This window comes from Monodon monoceros, unplaced genomic scaffold (genome assembly GCF_005190385.1).
Source record: "Monodon monoceros isolate NGI ecotype Baffin Bay Population unplaced genomic scaffold, NGI_Narwhal_1 Super_Scaffold_18, whole genome shotgun sequence".
Classification (NCBI taxonomy): Eukaryota; Metazoa; Chordata; class Mammalia; order Artiodactyla; family Monodontidae; genus Monodon; species Monodon monoceros.
In genome coordinates this window covers 29,403,637-29,422,201 of record NW_021703774.1, presented here as the reverse complement: position 1 = coordinate 29,422,201, position 18,565 = coordinate 29,403,637, and the positions used below count along the sequence as shown (strand labels likewise).

The 18,565-nt window shown below is 38.9% G+C and overlaps 2 protein-coding genes across 3 annotated transcripts in view; one reads left to right on the top strand and one right to left on the bottom strand.

Moving 5' to 3' along the window:
* OPN3 (opsin 3) overlaps window positions 1–284 on the bottom strand; it is a 58,254-nt gene extending 57,970 nt beyond the window's left edge. The window contains 1 exon segment of the mRNA XM_029226892.1: window positions 35–284. Within this exon segment, the coding sequence (XP_029082725.1) occupies window positions 35–284 (250 nt within the window).
* Window positions 285–8,945: 8,661 nt separating this feature from the next.
* The window catches only part of WDR64 (WD repeat domain 64), a 146,653-nt gene continuing 137,033 nt past the window's right edge, over window positions 8,946–18,565 (top strand). For both annotated transcript variants that reach the window (XM_029229279.1, XM_029229280.1), the window contains exons 1-2: window positions 8,946–9,090; window positions 15,202–15,332. In XM_029229279.1, the coding sequence (XP_029085112.1) occupies window positions 8,946–9,090; window positions 15,202–15,332 (276 nt within the window). The remainder of the gene's footprint in view (window positions 9,091–15,201; window positions 15,333–18,565) is intronic.

Here is an 18,565-nt window from a genome sequence, read left to right as displayed (position 1 = left end):
GGCCCCCTCCCCCCCCCCCGGCGCGCCTCGTAACCCCGCCCCTTCCCGCCATTGTAGTCCCGCCGCGAAGCGCCTTGTAGCCCCGCCCCTTCTCGCAGTCTTAGCGGAGTTCCTGCTCTCCAGGTTCCTCTTCTCTCGCCCCCTTCCGGTACCCCGGCCCCACCCGCCCAGTCAGTGAGAGACAGGAGGCACATCAACCGCCGTGTTTCCTCACTCGGCAGCTCCCCCCCACCCAGCCGGAAGCCCTCTTGGCGTTCACCACCCACCGACTCATTCAGGAACATTTATGGGCTCCTGGCCCACCACGTTCTCATGAGGGGGTTACACCGTCCTTGGCTTCTCCCTCCCCAGGAAGCTGTTACGACCCGCTGCCAAACGGAGTCGCACACTTAATGCAAACCCAGGCCACACCCCAGCCCTGCCCATATTGTCCTTCCTGTCCTCCCTGAAGTAGCAGTGGATACACCCTGTCGCTAAGGCCCTCACTGTGGCGACCCCCCAGGCTGCGCCCTCAAGCTCTAGACCATATCTAGCAGGTGCAGAGGTGGTGCTATACTTGAAGCAGCACATTTCCTCTGGCCTTTTACACAGTGAAAACAGAGGGCAAGTCAAGCACAGGTCCGTGAACTGATCAGTCTTTGCAGGGCTGCGCTGCTGCCTCTGCACAGGCCCCAAAAGGGCCCGAGGGGATGCAGTCCCTAGCCAGACCTGCAGCCTTTCTTGGGCACTGCTGGCTAGCACAGGGTCTGTGCAAGGGCAAAGTAATTGCCCTCCACGAAGGTGTGTGCCTCCTCCCATCTCCATTCAAAAGATCGGTAGAGAATGACTAGCCTCAGTGAACCTCCATTACAAGTTCCTTGGGGGGTAAAATCTGATCGTCAGGGTGCATTGAGCAATAGCTGAGGGGCAGTGTGCTCAGTCCTTAAAATCTTGATTTGTCACTAAGGCTTCCAATCTGGATTTGTCTGTGAGACTGACTTACCCACTTCTTTAAAAAACTCATTTAATTTTGTATTTTAGATTTAGATTTGTGCAACCATTTAACAAGTTCTGTATGTTTAATGTCTATGCCATTTACTGACTAGTCTACAGTAAGATCTCAATAAATATTAGTTGAATGAATGAAGGAGGACTCATATTCTTTCCTAAAGCATTCATTCATTCATTCATTCATTCATTGGTGCTGAGTCGTGCTCTCACAAAGCTTACATCCTGGTGGTGTTGGGAGAACAGATGATTATCAAATAAGTACATATGTAGTGTTGTGAAATGTGACATAAAGAAAAGTAAAGCAGAGAAAGGGTATTTCGGAGGGAGGGGAGAGGTTGTTATTTTGTACAGTGTGGTTACAGATAGCCTCACTGAGTACTGCAGGTACATAGTAGATGTAATGGGGTGGGACTGTGCTTGGCATATTGGAGGAAAAACAAAGAAACCAATGTGGCTGGAGTGGAATGAGAATTATGAAATAAGGGCAGAGAAGTAGGTGAGCAGTGATTGGCCAGATAATGCAGGTTCTTGGCTATTTTAGTAAAAGGACTTTGGCTTTAGAGTAAAGTCCAGGGCAATGCCTAAGCAAGAGGAATAATATCAGTGAAGAAAAAAAAGGGAATAAGAGGCTTCGGGCAAATGTTTAAGAATTTTGATAGATTTATTTTTATAATACAATGAACTGTTAAGGTTATTTATTATACTCGACAGAAACGGGTAATGATACTACAAATATTATTCACTTTGTCAGTAATGATATATGTTTCTATTCATTTTCAGAATTATGTAATCGTAGGATAATGCCAAAAATACTACAACTTAAAAAGCAAGTGCAGTACTGGCATAAGGACAGACTATGTAATGAATAGAGATTTCAACAAGGATGCCAAGACTACTCAGTGGGGAAAGGACATTTCAATAAATGGTGCTGGGAAAACTGGATATCCACATGCAAAAAATGAAGTTAGAACCTTACCTTATACCAGATACATAAATTGACTCAAAGAGCTAAACTTAAACGCTATAACTATAGAATTCTTAGAAGAAACAAAACATCTTCATGACATTAGGTTCAGCAATGATTTCTTGGATATGACACCAAAGGCATAGGCAGCAAAAGAAAAAATAAATTGTACTTTTGTTCATCAAAATGAAAAACTTTTGTACACTATCAAGAGAGTAAAAAGACAACACACAAAATAGGAGAAAATATTTTCAAATAATATATCTGATAAGGGCTTAATATCCAGAACACATAACTCATACAACACAACAACAAAAAGCCAAACATCTCCAATTCAAAAATCGTCAAAGGACTTGAACAGATATTTCTACAAAGATACACATACAAATGGCTGATAAGCACTTGAACAGATGATCTTTAGTTATTAGGGAAATGCAAATCAAAACCACACACCCACTAGGATGACTATTATCAAAAAATAAAAACAACAACAACAAAGAAACTAAAAAGTGTTGACAAGGATGTGGAGAAGTTAGAACCCTGCTGTGCCGCTGGTGAGAATGTAAAATGGTGCAGCCACTGTGGAAACAGCTTGGCGTTCCTCAAAATGTTAAACACAGATTTTTCATATGATCCAGCAATTCTGCTCCTAGACGTATAGCCAAAAGAATTGAAAACAGGGACAGTAACATGTATTTGTACACCAGTGTTCATAGCAGTAGTATTCACAATAACCGAAAGGTGGAACTAGAACAAATGTCCATCAACAGATAAATGGATAAACAAAATGTGTTATGTACATACAATGGAATATTATTCAGTCATAGAAATAAATGAAATTCTAATACATGCTACATCATAGATGAACCTTGAAAACATTATGCTAAGTGAAATAAGCTAGACACAAAATGACAAATATTACAGATTCCTCTTATACGGGGTACCTAGAATAGGCAAATTCAGTGACAGAGAGTAGAATAGTAGTCACCAGAGGCTGAGGGGAGGGAGGAATGGGGAGTTAGTGGTTAATGGGTACAGACCTTCAGTTTGGGATGATGCAAAACTTCTGGAAATGGATAGTGGTGATGGTTGCACAAAATTGTGTATTACTTAATGCCGCTGAATTGTACACTTAAAATGGTTGAAATGGTAAATTTTATGTGGTGTGTATTTTAGTACAATAAAAAGCTTATGCCAATTATGCCTGCATCTCACTCTCTCAAAGTAGGAGAAGTACAGTGTCTGCAAATGTAACCAATTTACTGAGTGAGCTGGACTCAGTATAGTGCAAGCAAAAAGTAACTTTACTGTCTCTGGCAGTACTCATTTCAGATATATTCTTTCCACTTATTCTTCACTGCCCTTCGTTGACATTTTATCAGTTCTCAAAGCCTTTCTGCTCACTTTCAAGTAATATAAAGTCCAGAACATTGTAATAATGAAATGTTAAAACTCTTGGAAAACTCATCTGTCAACCCTCCAAAACAGAGCCTGCTGTAGCCTGGAGAACTTCTGGGGATGGGAGTTGAGGAAACAACAAACTTAGCTTCTCCTGTTTCCTTGACCACTACCTTTAGATGCTGCTCTGGGCCCCCCTCTGAGATTTTGAGGAAAAATCTTCCTTGATTGATAAAGTTGTCATCTGATGTTGGTGCCCTCTGATTATAGCAGATTTTCAATCCTGTGTTTTTCTCTCCTGGGGTGATTTGTGGGATCTCTAGAGGACTGAGGTCACTGGAGATATTTCTCCCACAATTCCCTCGACAGGGGCAATGCCTCTGTCAGCTGGCTCCTTGGGTCTACCTCTCAGATCCTGGTTAGGGGCCCTTAGACCCTACAGGCAGTGCTAAGATGACACAGCTTGGCTCTTCTACTCAGAGTCTTGCATCTGGCCCTCTGGAAATATGTATGCATCCTTGCCCTACCAAATCCTGGATGTGGCCTGCTGTTGGAGAACTGGCCTCAGACTGTCCCCTTCAGTGCCAGTTGGGTAGAAAGAAGTGGATAAAAGTTATGGTCACTTGATTACTCCAAAATTTTTCTCTAAGGAAGTGCTCACCAAGGGTCTCCTCAACCTCTTAATGAACCTGCCTCCTCTTAAGTATTTTGAAGGTGAGAATAGACTCATCTGTGAAGAATCGGTTTCTCAGTGCCTCCACTTCTCAGCCCATCCTCCTACATGGGCTGTATAGCACTTTTTCTAGAATGGGGGGATTCCTCAAGTGGAGCCTCTGGCAAGACAAAAAGAAGGCCATTTTAATACCTTCCCACTCTGGAGCATTAAATCATCACAACCCTCATATTCCAAAAAAAATATTTTACAGAGTATGAGGGTGTGAATGGAGACAGGTTTTATCTGCCACTCTTGCTCAGAATCACTGATAACTCTTAGCCTTCTGTGTCATGCACATGTCAGCTAAGAGGACTCTTCGACCCTTACTCAACTGAGTAATCTCCTTCCAAGGGCTGGAACTTATCCTTCCCTGACATGTCTGAACTGTGATTCCTAGTGAGAAGCAGAAAAAGCCTTGAAGAAAATCTGGCCAAATATATCTGAACAATTTCTGGCCTTAGGAAACATAAGTTAGTGAATGATATTGAACTTTTTCAAAAAAGAAAATCTGGCATACCTTCAAGCTCTGAATGTCAATTCTCTTTGTGCATACAACTTCTCAGATGTGTGAGATGTAGGGATCAGTTTAATGAAAATTGGGTACCTGTCCACATTCCCCTCCCCCCAAATACATACATTTGTTTTAAAATGGAATCTTGGGACTTCCCTGGTGGTCCAGTGGCTAAGACTCTGTGATCCTAATGCAGGGGGTCCGGGTTCGATCCCTGGTCAGGGAACTAGATCCCACATGCCACAACTAAGAGTTTGTGTGCTGCAACTAAAGATCCTGCCTACTGCAACTAAGACCTGATGAAGCCAAATAAATAATTAATTAGTATTTTTTACAAAATGGAATCTCATTTATAATCTTGCTCTATAAAGCAGAGTTTGGGTGACAAAGGAGTTATAGAAGAATAATCATTCAATTTCTTAAAGGAACTGGTTAGAGAAGTTATGATTAATGTATATCTATCTCTAGCTATATCTCTATCTATATATATCTATGTCTATATATACATATATTCTCCACAGCAGTACCCATTATAGTGAAATTTTGGTACAATGGGGACAAAGAGAACATTTATAGGTTTCCTGAGGTGGGGGATCGGGAATAAAATAAGTTACGTACAAAGGATCAGAGATCAGAATAGCTTATAATCAGCAACAAAATCTGATCAAAATAGACTCCTTCTAATAGCAACACCAGAAGCAAAAAGACAGTGGAATGTTATCTTCAAAACACTGAAATAAAGCAATTTCCAGCCTGGAATTCTATACTTACCCAAATATCATTCAATGCAAAAGAAGATTAAGAATATTTTCAGATGGGTAAGGTATCAAACATTTATCTTCCAGGCAACTATTTCTAGATGCAAGCCACCAAAATGAGGAAATAAACCCTGGAAAAGTAAGATATAGGATAAAAGAGAAAAGATAAGGGAATTTCCAAAGTGATGGCAAAGGGAAATAACAGTATGACAGCTATGCCCTGATATATATGACATCGGTTTTGCCTGTAACTCAAGAGACAGACATGCGGAGGAGAGTTATCAAGGTATCTTCTGCTGTTGTATTATTTTTTTATCTTGTAAATACCTGGGTGAACATGGCCCAGATTCTTAGCAGTACCTGGCTAGCCAGCATCATGCAATGCTGAAGCTCCTGCCTGCCCTGCCACACGCACCAGTCAAGAATCCTCATTTCACGCCAGAGGGGTCCTTCACTTACTTATGTTGATAACTAGAGTTGACTAGGGTGAACTCATAAGCAGAAAAAGCAGAGCAACGTATTGCTTCTGGCAGGATTTCTACCAGATAGCTGTGCCTGGGCCACATCACAGACCAGCTGAGGACCTAACTATGGGCCTTATGTCATGGCCTTGGTCACTGACTTCCACACACAAGATCTTATAAGACTCATAGAAGCTGAAGCCAAATAGCTCAGGGAAATCATTCCAACTATTTTTTTTTAAACTAGAGCCTTTCTCTAAGAGTGGCAATATTATTTCTTTCCTTACACAGCTAGATGTGTGCTTGCTTCTGAATTTTTATATCAATCACCTTCACAATCATTTATATGTAAAAAAGCAATTAATAAAATAATTAAATATTTGGTTGAGAAAAATAGATGGAAAAGAAAAAATATATACTTATGAAGGATATTAGAAACATGGGGACAGATTTATGAAAGAATACATTAATATTTAAATAATGTGCATGATTCTTTTGAAACTGCATACAATTATCAAAGTATGTGGCCTGAGCCTAGAAGGAAATATTCTAAAATCAATAATTTTGTAAGAGGGGTGGGAATATGAGTGATATCTTTTAAGCTCTTTAAACTGATGGTTATATCATTTTTGCAATTGAGAAAATACAGGTACCACTGCATCCTGTAGCTCTAAAAATGGCCACAATAATTGTGAATTGCTCCAGCTTATACTTTTAAGATGTTCCCAAAAGCCACTGCCATAATATGCATTTATACTTGCTGTTTCCACAGTCCCTCCTCCCACCCTCTCTTTGATCCACCATTCCACTGAGATGGTGTTTCCCAAGGTCACCATAATGCACATTCCAATGGTTAATCATCAGTCCTCACCTTATATAGCCTATCATCAGTATTTGGCACAGTTTGCCACTCCTTTGTATTTTAACGCTTATCTGTAAATACTTCAGTATGTAGCTCTTGTCGATGAAACTTAATCAATAGTCAATCTATGAAAGAAATGGAAAATTTCAATTTTAGCCAAATTTGAGAATTATAACCCAGGAACAGCATCTGAGAAAGCTCCAAGAACTTCTCCGCCTGTTAGAAGTCAAGGCACAGTTCTTGTGAAGTTTTTTGAGACAGAGGGCTGTACATTAAATGACATATTATCGACAGTTTACACAGTTCAGATCTAAGTGTTGCTGTGGCCCCTTACAAGATGAAAAAGGAGTGTTATCTTTTAAGGGGCTGTTTTTTTTGGTGCTAGGAGAATGTTGCTCTTTCAGGTATTTCTACTGATGGGGAAGGTTTGGTCAATGCATAATGCAGATACACAATGCACAGTAGAGGACAGAGAGGAGGCCAAAGGGCAGAGAAATATTTTATGTTTAAATTTTTCTTGTCTTGCCATAAAATATGAATTTTATTTCACACTCTAAAATATATCACATAACAATAATATAATATAATATATAATTATTACATCTAAAATAATGGACAGTAACTTCTCAGTATCATCAAATATCTTAGTCAGTGTTCCAATTTCCAATTATCTCAGACATGTTGGAATTATTTTTCAGTTGGAATTATTTTTCAGTTTGATTGTTGAGTCAGGATCTAAATACAGTCCACATACTATGACTAGTTGGTGTGTCTTTAAAGTTCCTTTTAACCTGCAGGTTCTCCTTCCTTCTTTTTTCTTCCCATGCAATTTCTTTATTGAGTAAGCTGATAGTCCTTCCAATGTTTCCTTCCTTTTCAAAACACTTTCTTCTCTTGGCTTCTGAAATACTCCTTTCTCTTGGCTCTTCTACCTCACTGGACACTCCTACTTAGTCTCTGTAAGTGGTTCTTTCTGATCACTCTGAACTCTGAACACTGGCATGCTCAGGGTTTGGTCCTCAGTTATTTTGCTTCTTCAAGGAGATCTCATCCAGTCCAGTGGCTCTGAATACCACCTAAATGTTGATGATTCTCAAGCTCTCCCCTGAACCCTGGACTTTTCTATCTGAGTATTCAGTCTCCACAATTGTTTATCTAATAGACATTTCAAACTTAACACATCCCAAATTGAACTCTTAATTCTTCCCCCAAAATCTGCTCCTCCCACTGACTTGCTCCCCAAAAATGAGTAACTACTCTATCCTTCCAGAATCGCTGGAGTTATTCTTGATCCTTCTCTTGCTATCACACTCTCATCTAATCTATCAGCAAATTCTGTCATATTTACCCTCATACAATCTGACATCTTAGCCCTACCTTCATCACTAATATCCTAATCTAAACCACTATTAACTCTCACTTGGATTATTGAAATTGCCACCTAATTTGTTTCCCTGCTTCTATTCTTTCTCTCCTTCAATTTACCTCCACAAAGCAGCTAAAACAATCCTTTTCAATTGTGAATCAGATCATATCAGTATTCTACTCAATAGTAGATTAGGGATTACTGTATAGACTGTCCTTACAAACCTGCTCCCTGCCCCCCGACTCTCTGACCTTATCTCCCCACTTCTCTTTCCCATCCCACATCACCCCTGTCACATGATCTCTTCGCTGTTTCTCAGATACGTGAAGCACACTTTGATCTCAGGACTTTATGCCTTCTGTTCTTGGAACACCCTTCTACCATTTACCCACATGGCTTGCTACCTTACGTCCCTCTGGTCTGTGCCCAGATGTCTTTCTATTAATGAGGCCTTCTCTGCGCTCCCTAACCCTTGTCCTTTGACTTATCCCCACCAGTTTCCTTACTTGGTCTTTACCCATTTTTCTTCCCTCTTAGGCAGTGTATACACACACACACACACAATTTGTGGGGAAAGAAATCTCAATCTCCTCCTTGTGAAGGAAGGATGATGTTACAGATATATTATGATGCAATGAGGACCATATGCATGACACTGGTAACATTATGAGGTCAGGATTTTTACTGAAATGTTTGCCTGTATGAAATGCATTAGACCAAAGTCAGTGTTTCTCCCTGCTATCATCCTAGTGGCAGCAACTCTTATTCCTACCCACAGTATGGGATTTTAAGATCAAAGGAATGAGACCTAGGGCAAAAATTGAGGTAACAGGGAGACATTGTAACAACTGGAAAGTTTTCTAAGTTGGCAAATTTACATTGTTATTTCTGGACAGAAATAAAAGATTCCCTATGTCCCTATGGATATCAGGGAAGAAAAATATTTCAACCTTGCACTTCAGGTTAGCAATTTCAGGACAGCCTTGAGAGGGTTTGAAAAATTGGTTGAACGTATAGCAGCCCAGAAAAGAGATGAAAGAGCTGGCTTTTTTATCCAGAAAGAAGGTAAGATCAGTGATCACAGGGCAGTCCAGTTGGGTCCGTTGATTAGACCTGGGAAAAGTTTTAAGCCATCATGGAGAAGCAACATAGCTTAATAGCAAAGACATTGAATGGGGGGCCTCAAGTCCTCATTCTGAATCTGTCCTTGAATAGCTAAGTGGACTTGAGGAAGCTCTTCATTTTTCTGAATGTTAGTTGACTCAAGTATAAAATTAGGGGGTTGGATTAAATGACATTTAAATGTTCTTCTGTGGGATCTACCATTTGATGGCTCACTGATTGCCCTGGGACTCTCAGTAGTGCATAGTGACCATTAGCAAGCCACATGAGCCACCTGCCATCTCTTTACTTAACGATATCACAAGATCATAAAGACTTTTATAAGTAAGGCAAAGTTTTCTACCTTACCATGATTCACTCTCTGGGTCTCTCCCCACGTCTTTAAGCTAGAATAATTTCAAGCATGAGAAGGTAAGGGAAACAATGAACAATTGTCTGCCAGGATTATTAGCAGCAGATACCAACACAGAACTGAAAGTACAGCTCCATGGTCAAGGTTGAAGGGGAGTGGTGTAGTGTGTAGCTTCAGAGCATTGAGGACATCAGTGAAGAGCAAGGCTTAACAGCAGAGTAAAAAGGCTAACAGAACAAATCCTGCTGTTATGAGGAAAGAAGCAGGGCCCACATAACTGCTAAAGGGTCAGCATGGCCAGCCTTCTAATACGCCAGGTTGTATAGTCATGAATAAGTGAAAATGTTGACTTTGGGTGTTCAAACCCAAAATGGTGTTATTTCAATAGCATTTAAGAATTTACAAGTCACTTTAATAAATATAATTTAATTACTTCTCATAACAATTCTAATAGACAACTATTACTATTATTGCTATATCCCCATTTTATTTGTTAAAAAATGAGAGCTACGGTTAAATCATCTCTCAAGTCGTTCAATTCCTAAGTGTTACAGCTGATTCAGACCTTTCAGATATGCTTTTGTTAGATGACAGAGAATTTGGCTGGGCTTTCTAAACTACTCAATAAGCTTTCATTTTTCCCTACTCAGTTTGTTTTAACTCTCTGTATAACTGATTTGCCAAACCCTTGCCAAACCCTTTCTGAATCCTCTACAGGAACTCACCTCCGCTCAGTCAAGCTTCCAACATCATAAGTGAAAGCAAAGCCAAAAGGCAAGAATTCTCTCAAATTACCTTTCTTCCACTTCCAAATTACCTGAAGCAGCACCTGTCCTTTCTTCCACTTTCTTCTAGCCCTCTTCCCCTCCAGAGCTATCACCTTGCTGCAACAACTGCAAAACCTCCTTTTCCACTGGCTTTGTCTTCTAAAACTAAAATTATAACCATGGTCCTGACCTTGACTTTCTCTTCCTTTTAAGCTGTATGTCTTTCCTTTGCTTCTCCACTAAATTTCCCCATAGTGTCACCACTTTGTTTTCAATCAACTCAAGTCTGGCTTCCCTCATCACTTTGCTGAAAAAATGCTTTTTACCTAGGTATTCGATCACCTAATATGCCTGCCAAATTCAATAACTTGTTTATATTTTCCAGCTTACTTGGCCATTTTACTACATTAACAGTTAGCTGCCACTGTTTCTAGAAATTTTCTCCTTCAGTGTCTCTCATCACACCACTCTTTTCTTATTTTTTCCTCTTGTAATTCTTTCTTTGCCTCTTTTTTTTCTTGAGCTTTGCCTGTGTTGTCTCTCAGTCTTCTAGCAGAGACATCATCTACCTAGTCTCCTAAGTCAGGTGTCTTGGTATAAATTTTGACTAATTTTTGGTATCTCACTCTTGGGTTATTATAGCAGCCTCTTGATATAATGGTCTTCTTGCCAAGAGTTATTCCTTTCTGTATACTTCTGCAGGGAGATTTTCCTTTAAAAATCTGTTTTGAATTGTCACATTCCTGGCTTATTAGCTCACCCTTAAATTCCATATACATTAACTTGGCATCCAGGTCTATTCACAGTCATCCCTTAACCTACCTTTCCAGCTTCAGCTCCTGGAAGTTCCCTTCATGCACCTCTGCCCTAACATGAATCTCTCAGCATTTCCAAGCATGGCATACTCTTAACGACTCTGATTTTGCACGTGTCATCCCTGCAATGTGTAGTGCATTTCTTCCCATTTTTGTGCCTATAAGCTCTTGCTCATTTTTCAAGACCCAAATCAAATATCACTTCTTCATAAAAACTTCCAAACTTTCCCTAAGCAAAGCCATCCTTAGAATTTTTGACGCATTTTATTGACATCACAAGGAATATATCTGCTAATCTTAAGCTGCAGAAATTTATATACATGTGAGTATTAAACACCTGCCCATTCTTTCCTGCATTGAACTGTGAGTGCTTTGAAGGTTTTGTAACCCCAGGGTTAGCCCAGAGTCTGAAGCCAGGAAGTATGCCTTAAAGGTGTGGTAAGTTAACAAGTTAACCTTGCTTACATTTACAAGCTTGCAATTACAAAGCCACACGGAAAATTTCCTTCTTCTGTAGTATATATGTCTGTATACACACACACACATACATATATATATATATTTAGAGAGAGGGAACATATATATATATTATAGACATATAGATATATATTTTATATTATAATTATACTATAATGTACTATAGTATAGTTTATATGTATATATATTAGATTTGATCAAAACTAAGTACTGCTAGATAAATTACCTTTATGACAGGGACTAAACTGAAAGGCTGAGAAGGGAGAAATGTAATCTGAACTTTGATCAGACTGCTAATACTGGCATACATTCATATTCCCTTATAAATACAGGACAATAGTGTCTACCTCTCACCATAGGCAGGAAGCTAAGAACTAGAGAGAACATTTCTAATAGAATAGTTGTTTACCTCAAAAATGATACCAAGTACATTGCAGGATTTCATCTGTACAATATTGTTCTTAAATCTTCTTGTCAATTACCCAATAGGATTAAAATCATCCCAGGAAAGGAAAGTCTTATAATCCTCATCCAGTGGCATTTAGAATGAGACACCTATCTTGTACTAGTTGGTATGAATTTAAACCAGCTAAGCTATTTGGATCTCTCATATGAAAATCAAACTTAATATGACCAAGATTGAATGGTTTGTTTTCCCCAAGAATTATGGTCCTTATTCATTTGCCCCTGTTTTGGTAAATAGCACCAGCATCTGCTGAGTTTTGAAATTAGAAACCTGAGTGTCATTCTAGAACAGGGTTTCTCAACCTTGACACCATTGACATTTGGGGCTGGATAATTCTTTGTTCTGTATATGTGTATGTGTGTGAGGCTGGGGGTGGGGCAGGCTATCCTGTGCATTGCAGAATGTTTAGTGGCATCTCTGGCCTCTACCCACCAGATGTCAGTAGCACCCCCATCCCTAGTTGTAACAATCAAAAAATGTCTGCTGACGTTGCCAAATAGCCCTGTGAGAGAGGGAGGGCAAACACTCTGAATGGCAACCATTACAATAGAACCCAGCCTGTCCTTCAATCACAACTTTGTCCCCAACAACTTCCAAGCTATTAGCAAGTCTTTGCAATTCTACTTCCAACCACATCTCACCATCTTAGTGCTATCTCTTTGATGCCTATACCACTTATCATCCAGTTGATGACACTTTCAAGAGTGAAAGGGGGTGTTACTAATAATTAAGTTGAGGGACTTCCCTGGTGGTCCAGTGGTTAAGACTCCATGCTCCCAATGCAGGGGGCATGGGTTTGATCCCTGGTTAGGGAACTAATATCCCACATGTGGCAGGGCGTGGCCTAAAAATAATAATAATAATAAGTTGAGAAAGCAGGCATAAATGAGACTTCCATGGCAGCTCAGGATGTACCATCATCCTCAGTATCATCCTGGCCTAAGCCTCCACATTTGAAACAAGGGTTAAATGCACGAGCCCCTCAGTGATTTTATAGCTTTCACTCTTATCTCCTCACAGCCACCAGTGTCTTTCAAACTCTCTAGTGATAGCTCACCATTATGCTTAGAATAAAATACAAACTTCTAACTCTAGCTTGGCCCTCCTTCCTCTCTGATCTCACCTCATGGTACTTTCCCCAGTCCTCACTATACTTCATGTCACTGACCTTCCCAGAATGCACCAAGCTCTTTCCTGCCTCAGTGTCTTTGTGTTTGTCAGCCTTTGCCTAAAATCCTCTTGTCTACCTTTGCACATGGCTGACTCCTTTTGCTTATCAGGTCTCAGGTTTATTTTTTTTTACCTGTCCTTAGAAAGGGATTCCCTCGGGTCCACCCCCACACACCAGCACTAGATAATTCTATCACAGCTCCCTATTGGTTTTCTTTTGAGCACTTATCTCACTCTATACTTAATGATTCTCAAATTGTTACTAAGGTATGGCCTACATACAGTAAAGCACAGAAAGAGCACTAATCTTAAGTGTATAACTCGATAAATTTGGACATATGTAAACATACCTGTAGTTACCAACCGGATCAAGACAGGGAACATTTCTATCATTCCAGAATGTTCTCTCATGCCCTTTTACACAGATAACCACTAATCCAAACGTTGGATTGGATTTATCTCTAGTAATTAGTCTTGCCTGTCACAATCTGTAAATATTTTGTTCACTTGTTGATTTTCTGTTTCTCCCACTAGAATGTAAACTACAGAGGAAGGGGTCTTGTCTATCTAGTTTTCCATTCTAAGACCACTGTCTAGCTCAGTTCTGACACATAATAGTTGCTTAATGCATATTTGTGTCTAACTCCTTCTGGTCCTGAGACTCAATAGCTATACCCCAGTGAATCACAAAATTTTTCAAAATCAATATTCAGTCAATGGTGTGGTTTGTGTGCGTGTCTGTTTACAGTGTCAAAGAATCAATCAACAATTGTTCTTTGTAGTGATTGTAATTTTGCCCATATAATAGATGGGAAAGTGGAAAGTCAGAGATATTAAGTTACTAGTGTGGCTCACAAAGATCAATAATTGACAAACTAGAGTCCAGATTTTTTTTACTCTGTCTAGCATATGGCAGCATGGCAGCTAGTGATAAAATGTCAGGCAAAGTCGGATATTATCCAAAGCTTTAGGAAATTTGACATTAATGAAAATTATTTCAAGGGGAGAGATTTTAGAAGAGATAGTGCAAAAGAGATTGGAGCCTTTCAAAGATTACAGTACAACTGCAAATGGTAAAGAGAAAGATGGAAGGTACCCAGACAATGACGGTAGATAGGAAGAACATTATTGAATGGGCTCTGCATTAAAAGGATCTAGATGAAGTGTGGAAAATGATGAATTACAAGGGTGTAGGGTCAGGAGAATCCTAGGAACCAAGGAACCTGCAGGTAGGTTCTTAACCACACCACTTCCAGTAACAATACCTTTGCTGAGACCTAAGAGGAGTAAGGGACAAGTGAAAGCTCAGGGTCTTTGGGAGTCCTGTTGAAAACTGGTATGGAGACCTGTCTTTCATGGGTTGAATGAATTCACCTATCTTTCCCTGAATATGTATCAGAACTCTATTATGATCTGAAGTCTCTCATCATTTACTCCTGCTCCCGTTCTTCCTTTTTCATAGGAGTTTCCCCCCAATAAATCTCTTGCAATTCTGCATCTGTCTTGGGGTCTGCTTCTTAGAAAATCCAAAATGAAACACCCTCACTTTACATCATATGTAAAAATATGCTGAGATGAATTAAAGACATCATGGAAAAAATAAAATAATAAAATTTTGGCAAGAAAAAAAAAAATTGCTCTTTGCTCACTTCTATCTTCCACCCAAGACTAGCTCTAGCAAACACTCCTGTTAGTAAAACTTTTTCCCAATAGGAAAGAAGTAATTCACTTTCTTATCTTTGTATTCCTGAACAAAATGCCTAAAATAATTGAGACAAAATCTATGGAGGAGATACTAAACACCAAAGTAAAATATTTTCTTCTAAGTAATATTCTAGCCAAGAGCCTAGTTATGTTCCCATGAAAAGATCTTTAAACTTTGGTAGAATATGGTTTTTATAGGTTGAAATAATGAAATAGATTAGAAAATGGGGAAAAAGCAGCTGAAAAATGCAATATATTTCTTTGAATTTTATGACAATGTTCTTGTGCTTTGTTACAATGCAGATGCAATTGATTATGACAAGTTTTATGCGACCGTACAGGAACTCTTTGGTCCAGAAGTGAAGAACCAAGATGTGAAATGCTTTTACAGGAAACTCTGCAACAACCCTGATGCGTCTATAGACTGGTGTGAGGTAGTCATTTTTCATGTTTGTAATATGAAATCCAGGTATTATTTTTCTTTGTTTAGCAAAAATAATTAAAGTGTTGCTCCCACAGGGGTTAAACCCACAGTGTGTGTGTGGCACATTTAAATGCCTATGCCCATAAAGGCATGGCACTGCCCATAATTAAAAGAGAGTAAGGCAGACAGATGTTTGACCTTCATTACATTCTAAATGAGGTATTCTTTTTCAGTAGTGGCAGTTTATACAAATTTCAGTGTATCCGTATTTTTAAGGGAAGAAAAAGGCTGAGGTTGACCAACTAATGTTTCCTGAGTCATTTTCTGATTGGTACAGTATTGACTCCTTAGATATCACTCTGGTGTTGTTGGAAGAACATATAGAAGCACGTTTGGTTGCAAAGTAATCTATGAACTATGGAAAAGGAGGAGGGAAAGACTCCAGTCCTCATTTAAACTCACAGAAGACTACATTCTATAGATTTGTTTCTAAATCTAAAAGGATTTGAGGTAACTTACAATTGAAAAAATTGCACACTGCATACAGAGTAATCAAAATGATTTTTAAATTATCTGGCTCTCTCTGAAAAATCAGTGGATATAGTAGGCAAAAGAAAAAGCAAGGATTTAATGGATTTGACTATCACATTTAAGGAGCTGGTAAATACGTATAAATAGAACTTTGAATCCAAGATATAGAAAAGATACATCTCAACTATACACAGGGCCATCACCAAATTGACCATGGGGAAAGCTAAAAGTAACATTTCAATAAATTCCAATATAATAAAATTATAAACCAATAATAAATGATAGCTCAAATCCCCAAAACCAAGCAAACAAACAAATTCATCAATTAATTTTGGGAAGAAAACTGCAAACAAAAAATGTTTCTATTAAGCCTTTAAAGAACATGTAATTCCCACATTGAAACTGAGAAAGACCCTGCGGGACCTTCCTGGTGACAGAATCCTCTGTGTCCCTGCTAATTGTTGATTGGGAAAAGCAGCTGTAGAAATACACCATGACCTCCTAGGCCCTCCATGTAGAACAAAGAATAGGCCTTAACAGTTAATGTTTGGGGAAGCAAAGAATGCAGAAACAAAGATAGGAGATTCAGGCAGGAGAGTAGCCATAACTTAAGCAGTTATGGCTGTAACTTAAACAGTTAAACATAATAACTCAGTCACAAAGACTCCTAGTTCTGTTTCAAAGGTAAAGATAAGTCTGAAGCACATCCCTAAGTTGTTCTGAAGATACTAAAACCCCCACTAGTTTAACTGTAAGTTAACCAGAAGTTACCTGCATCAGTATGCCTCCAGCATGTAGCCCCCAGACTGGTTAGAACCAGAAAACTGAAAATTGAGATTCCAAGACATCAGCTAATCAGGGAATTGAGCACAAGCTGATCACATACCCTGATTCTCTGCAACTGACTTATTTCACTTAGCATATTATCCTCAAGGTCCAGCCATGTTTTTGTAAACAGCAGGATTTCCTTTTATCTAAATTTAGCAACTTCAAGAAAGCATTTGACAAAATTCAACATCCATTCATGACAGAAATTCTTACCAAAGTGGGTATAGAGGAAACATACCTCAACATCATAAAAGCCATTTATGACAAACCCATAGCCAATATAATACTCAATGATGGAAAGCTGAAACCTTCCCACTAAAATCTGGAACAAGACAAGAACGCCCACTCTCACCACTTCCATTCAACATAGTATTGGAAGTCCTTGCCACAGCAATCATACAAGAAAAAGAAATGAAATGTATCCAAATTGGAAGAGAGGAGGTAAAAATTGTTACTATATGCAGATGACATGATACTACATAAAGAAAATCCTAAGGACTCCGCACAAAAACTACTAGATCTAATAAATGAATTCAGCAAAGTAGCAGGATACAAGATTAACATTCAGAAATTGGTTGCATCTCTTTACACTAACAATGAAAGATCAGAAAGGGAATGTAAAAAAATAATACCTTTTAAAATTGCACCAAAAAATAAATTAATTAATTAAACACCTAGGAATAAACCTGATCAAGGAGGTGAAAGACTTGGTGAAAGTCTTTCAGGTGAAAGACACTGAGAACTATAAAACATTAATAAAGGAAATTAAAGATGATTCAAAGTGGAAAGATATCCCATGCCCTTGGATTCGAAGAATTAATATTGTTAAAATGTCAATACTACCCAAAGCAATCTACAGATTTAATGCAATCCCTATCAAATTACCATGACATTTTTCACAGAACTAGAGCAAATAATATTAAACCTTATATGGGACCACAAAGGACCCAGAATTGCCAAAGCAGTCCTGAGGGGGGGGGAAAAATGTGGGAAGCATAACTCTCCCAGACTTCAGACAATACTACAAAGCTACAGTAATCAAAGCAGTGTGGTATTGGCACAAAAACAGACATACAGATCAATGGAACAGAATGGAGAGCCCAGAAATAAACCCACACACCCATGGTCAGTTAATCTTTGACAAAGGAGGCAAAAATGTACAATATGAAAAAGACATTCTCTTCAGCGAGTGGTGCTTGAAAGTTGGACATCTGCATATAAATCAACAAAGTTAGAACACACCCTCATACCATGCACAAAAATAAACTATGGCTTAAAGACTTAAGCATAAGACATGAAACCATAAAGCTCCTAGAAGAGAGGATAGGCAATATATTCTCTGACATAAATTGTACCAACAATTTCTTAGGTCAATCTCCCAAGGAAATATAAATAAAAACAAAAGTAAACAAATGGGACCTAATCACACTTACAAGCTTTTGCACAGTGAAGGAAACCATAAAAAAAAAAAAGAAAAGACAACCTATGGAATGGGAGAAAATATTTGCAAAAGATGCAACCAACAAGGGCTTAATCTCCAAAATATACAGTTCATACAACTCAACAACAACAAATAGATATTTCTCCAAAGAAGACATACAGGCGGCCAGTAAGCACATGAAAAGATGCTCAACATCATTAGTTATTAGAGAAATGCAAATCAAAACTACGAGATACCACCTCACACTGGTCAGAATGGCCATCATTTAAAAAATCTATAAATAACAAATGTCGGAGAGGGTGTGGAGAAAAGGGAACCCTCCTACAATGTTGGTAGGAATGTAAGTTAGTGTAGCCACTGTGGAAAACAGTATGGAGGTTTCTCAAAAAACTAAAAATAGAACCACCATATGATCCAGAAATCCCACTCCTGGGCATATACCC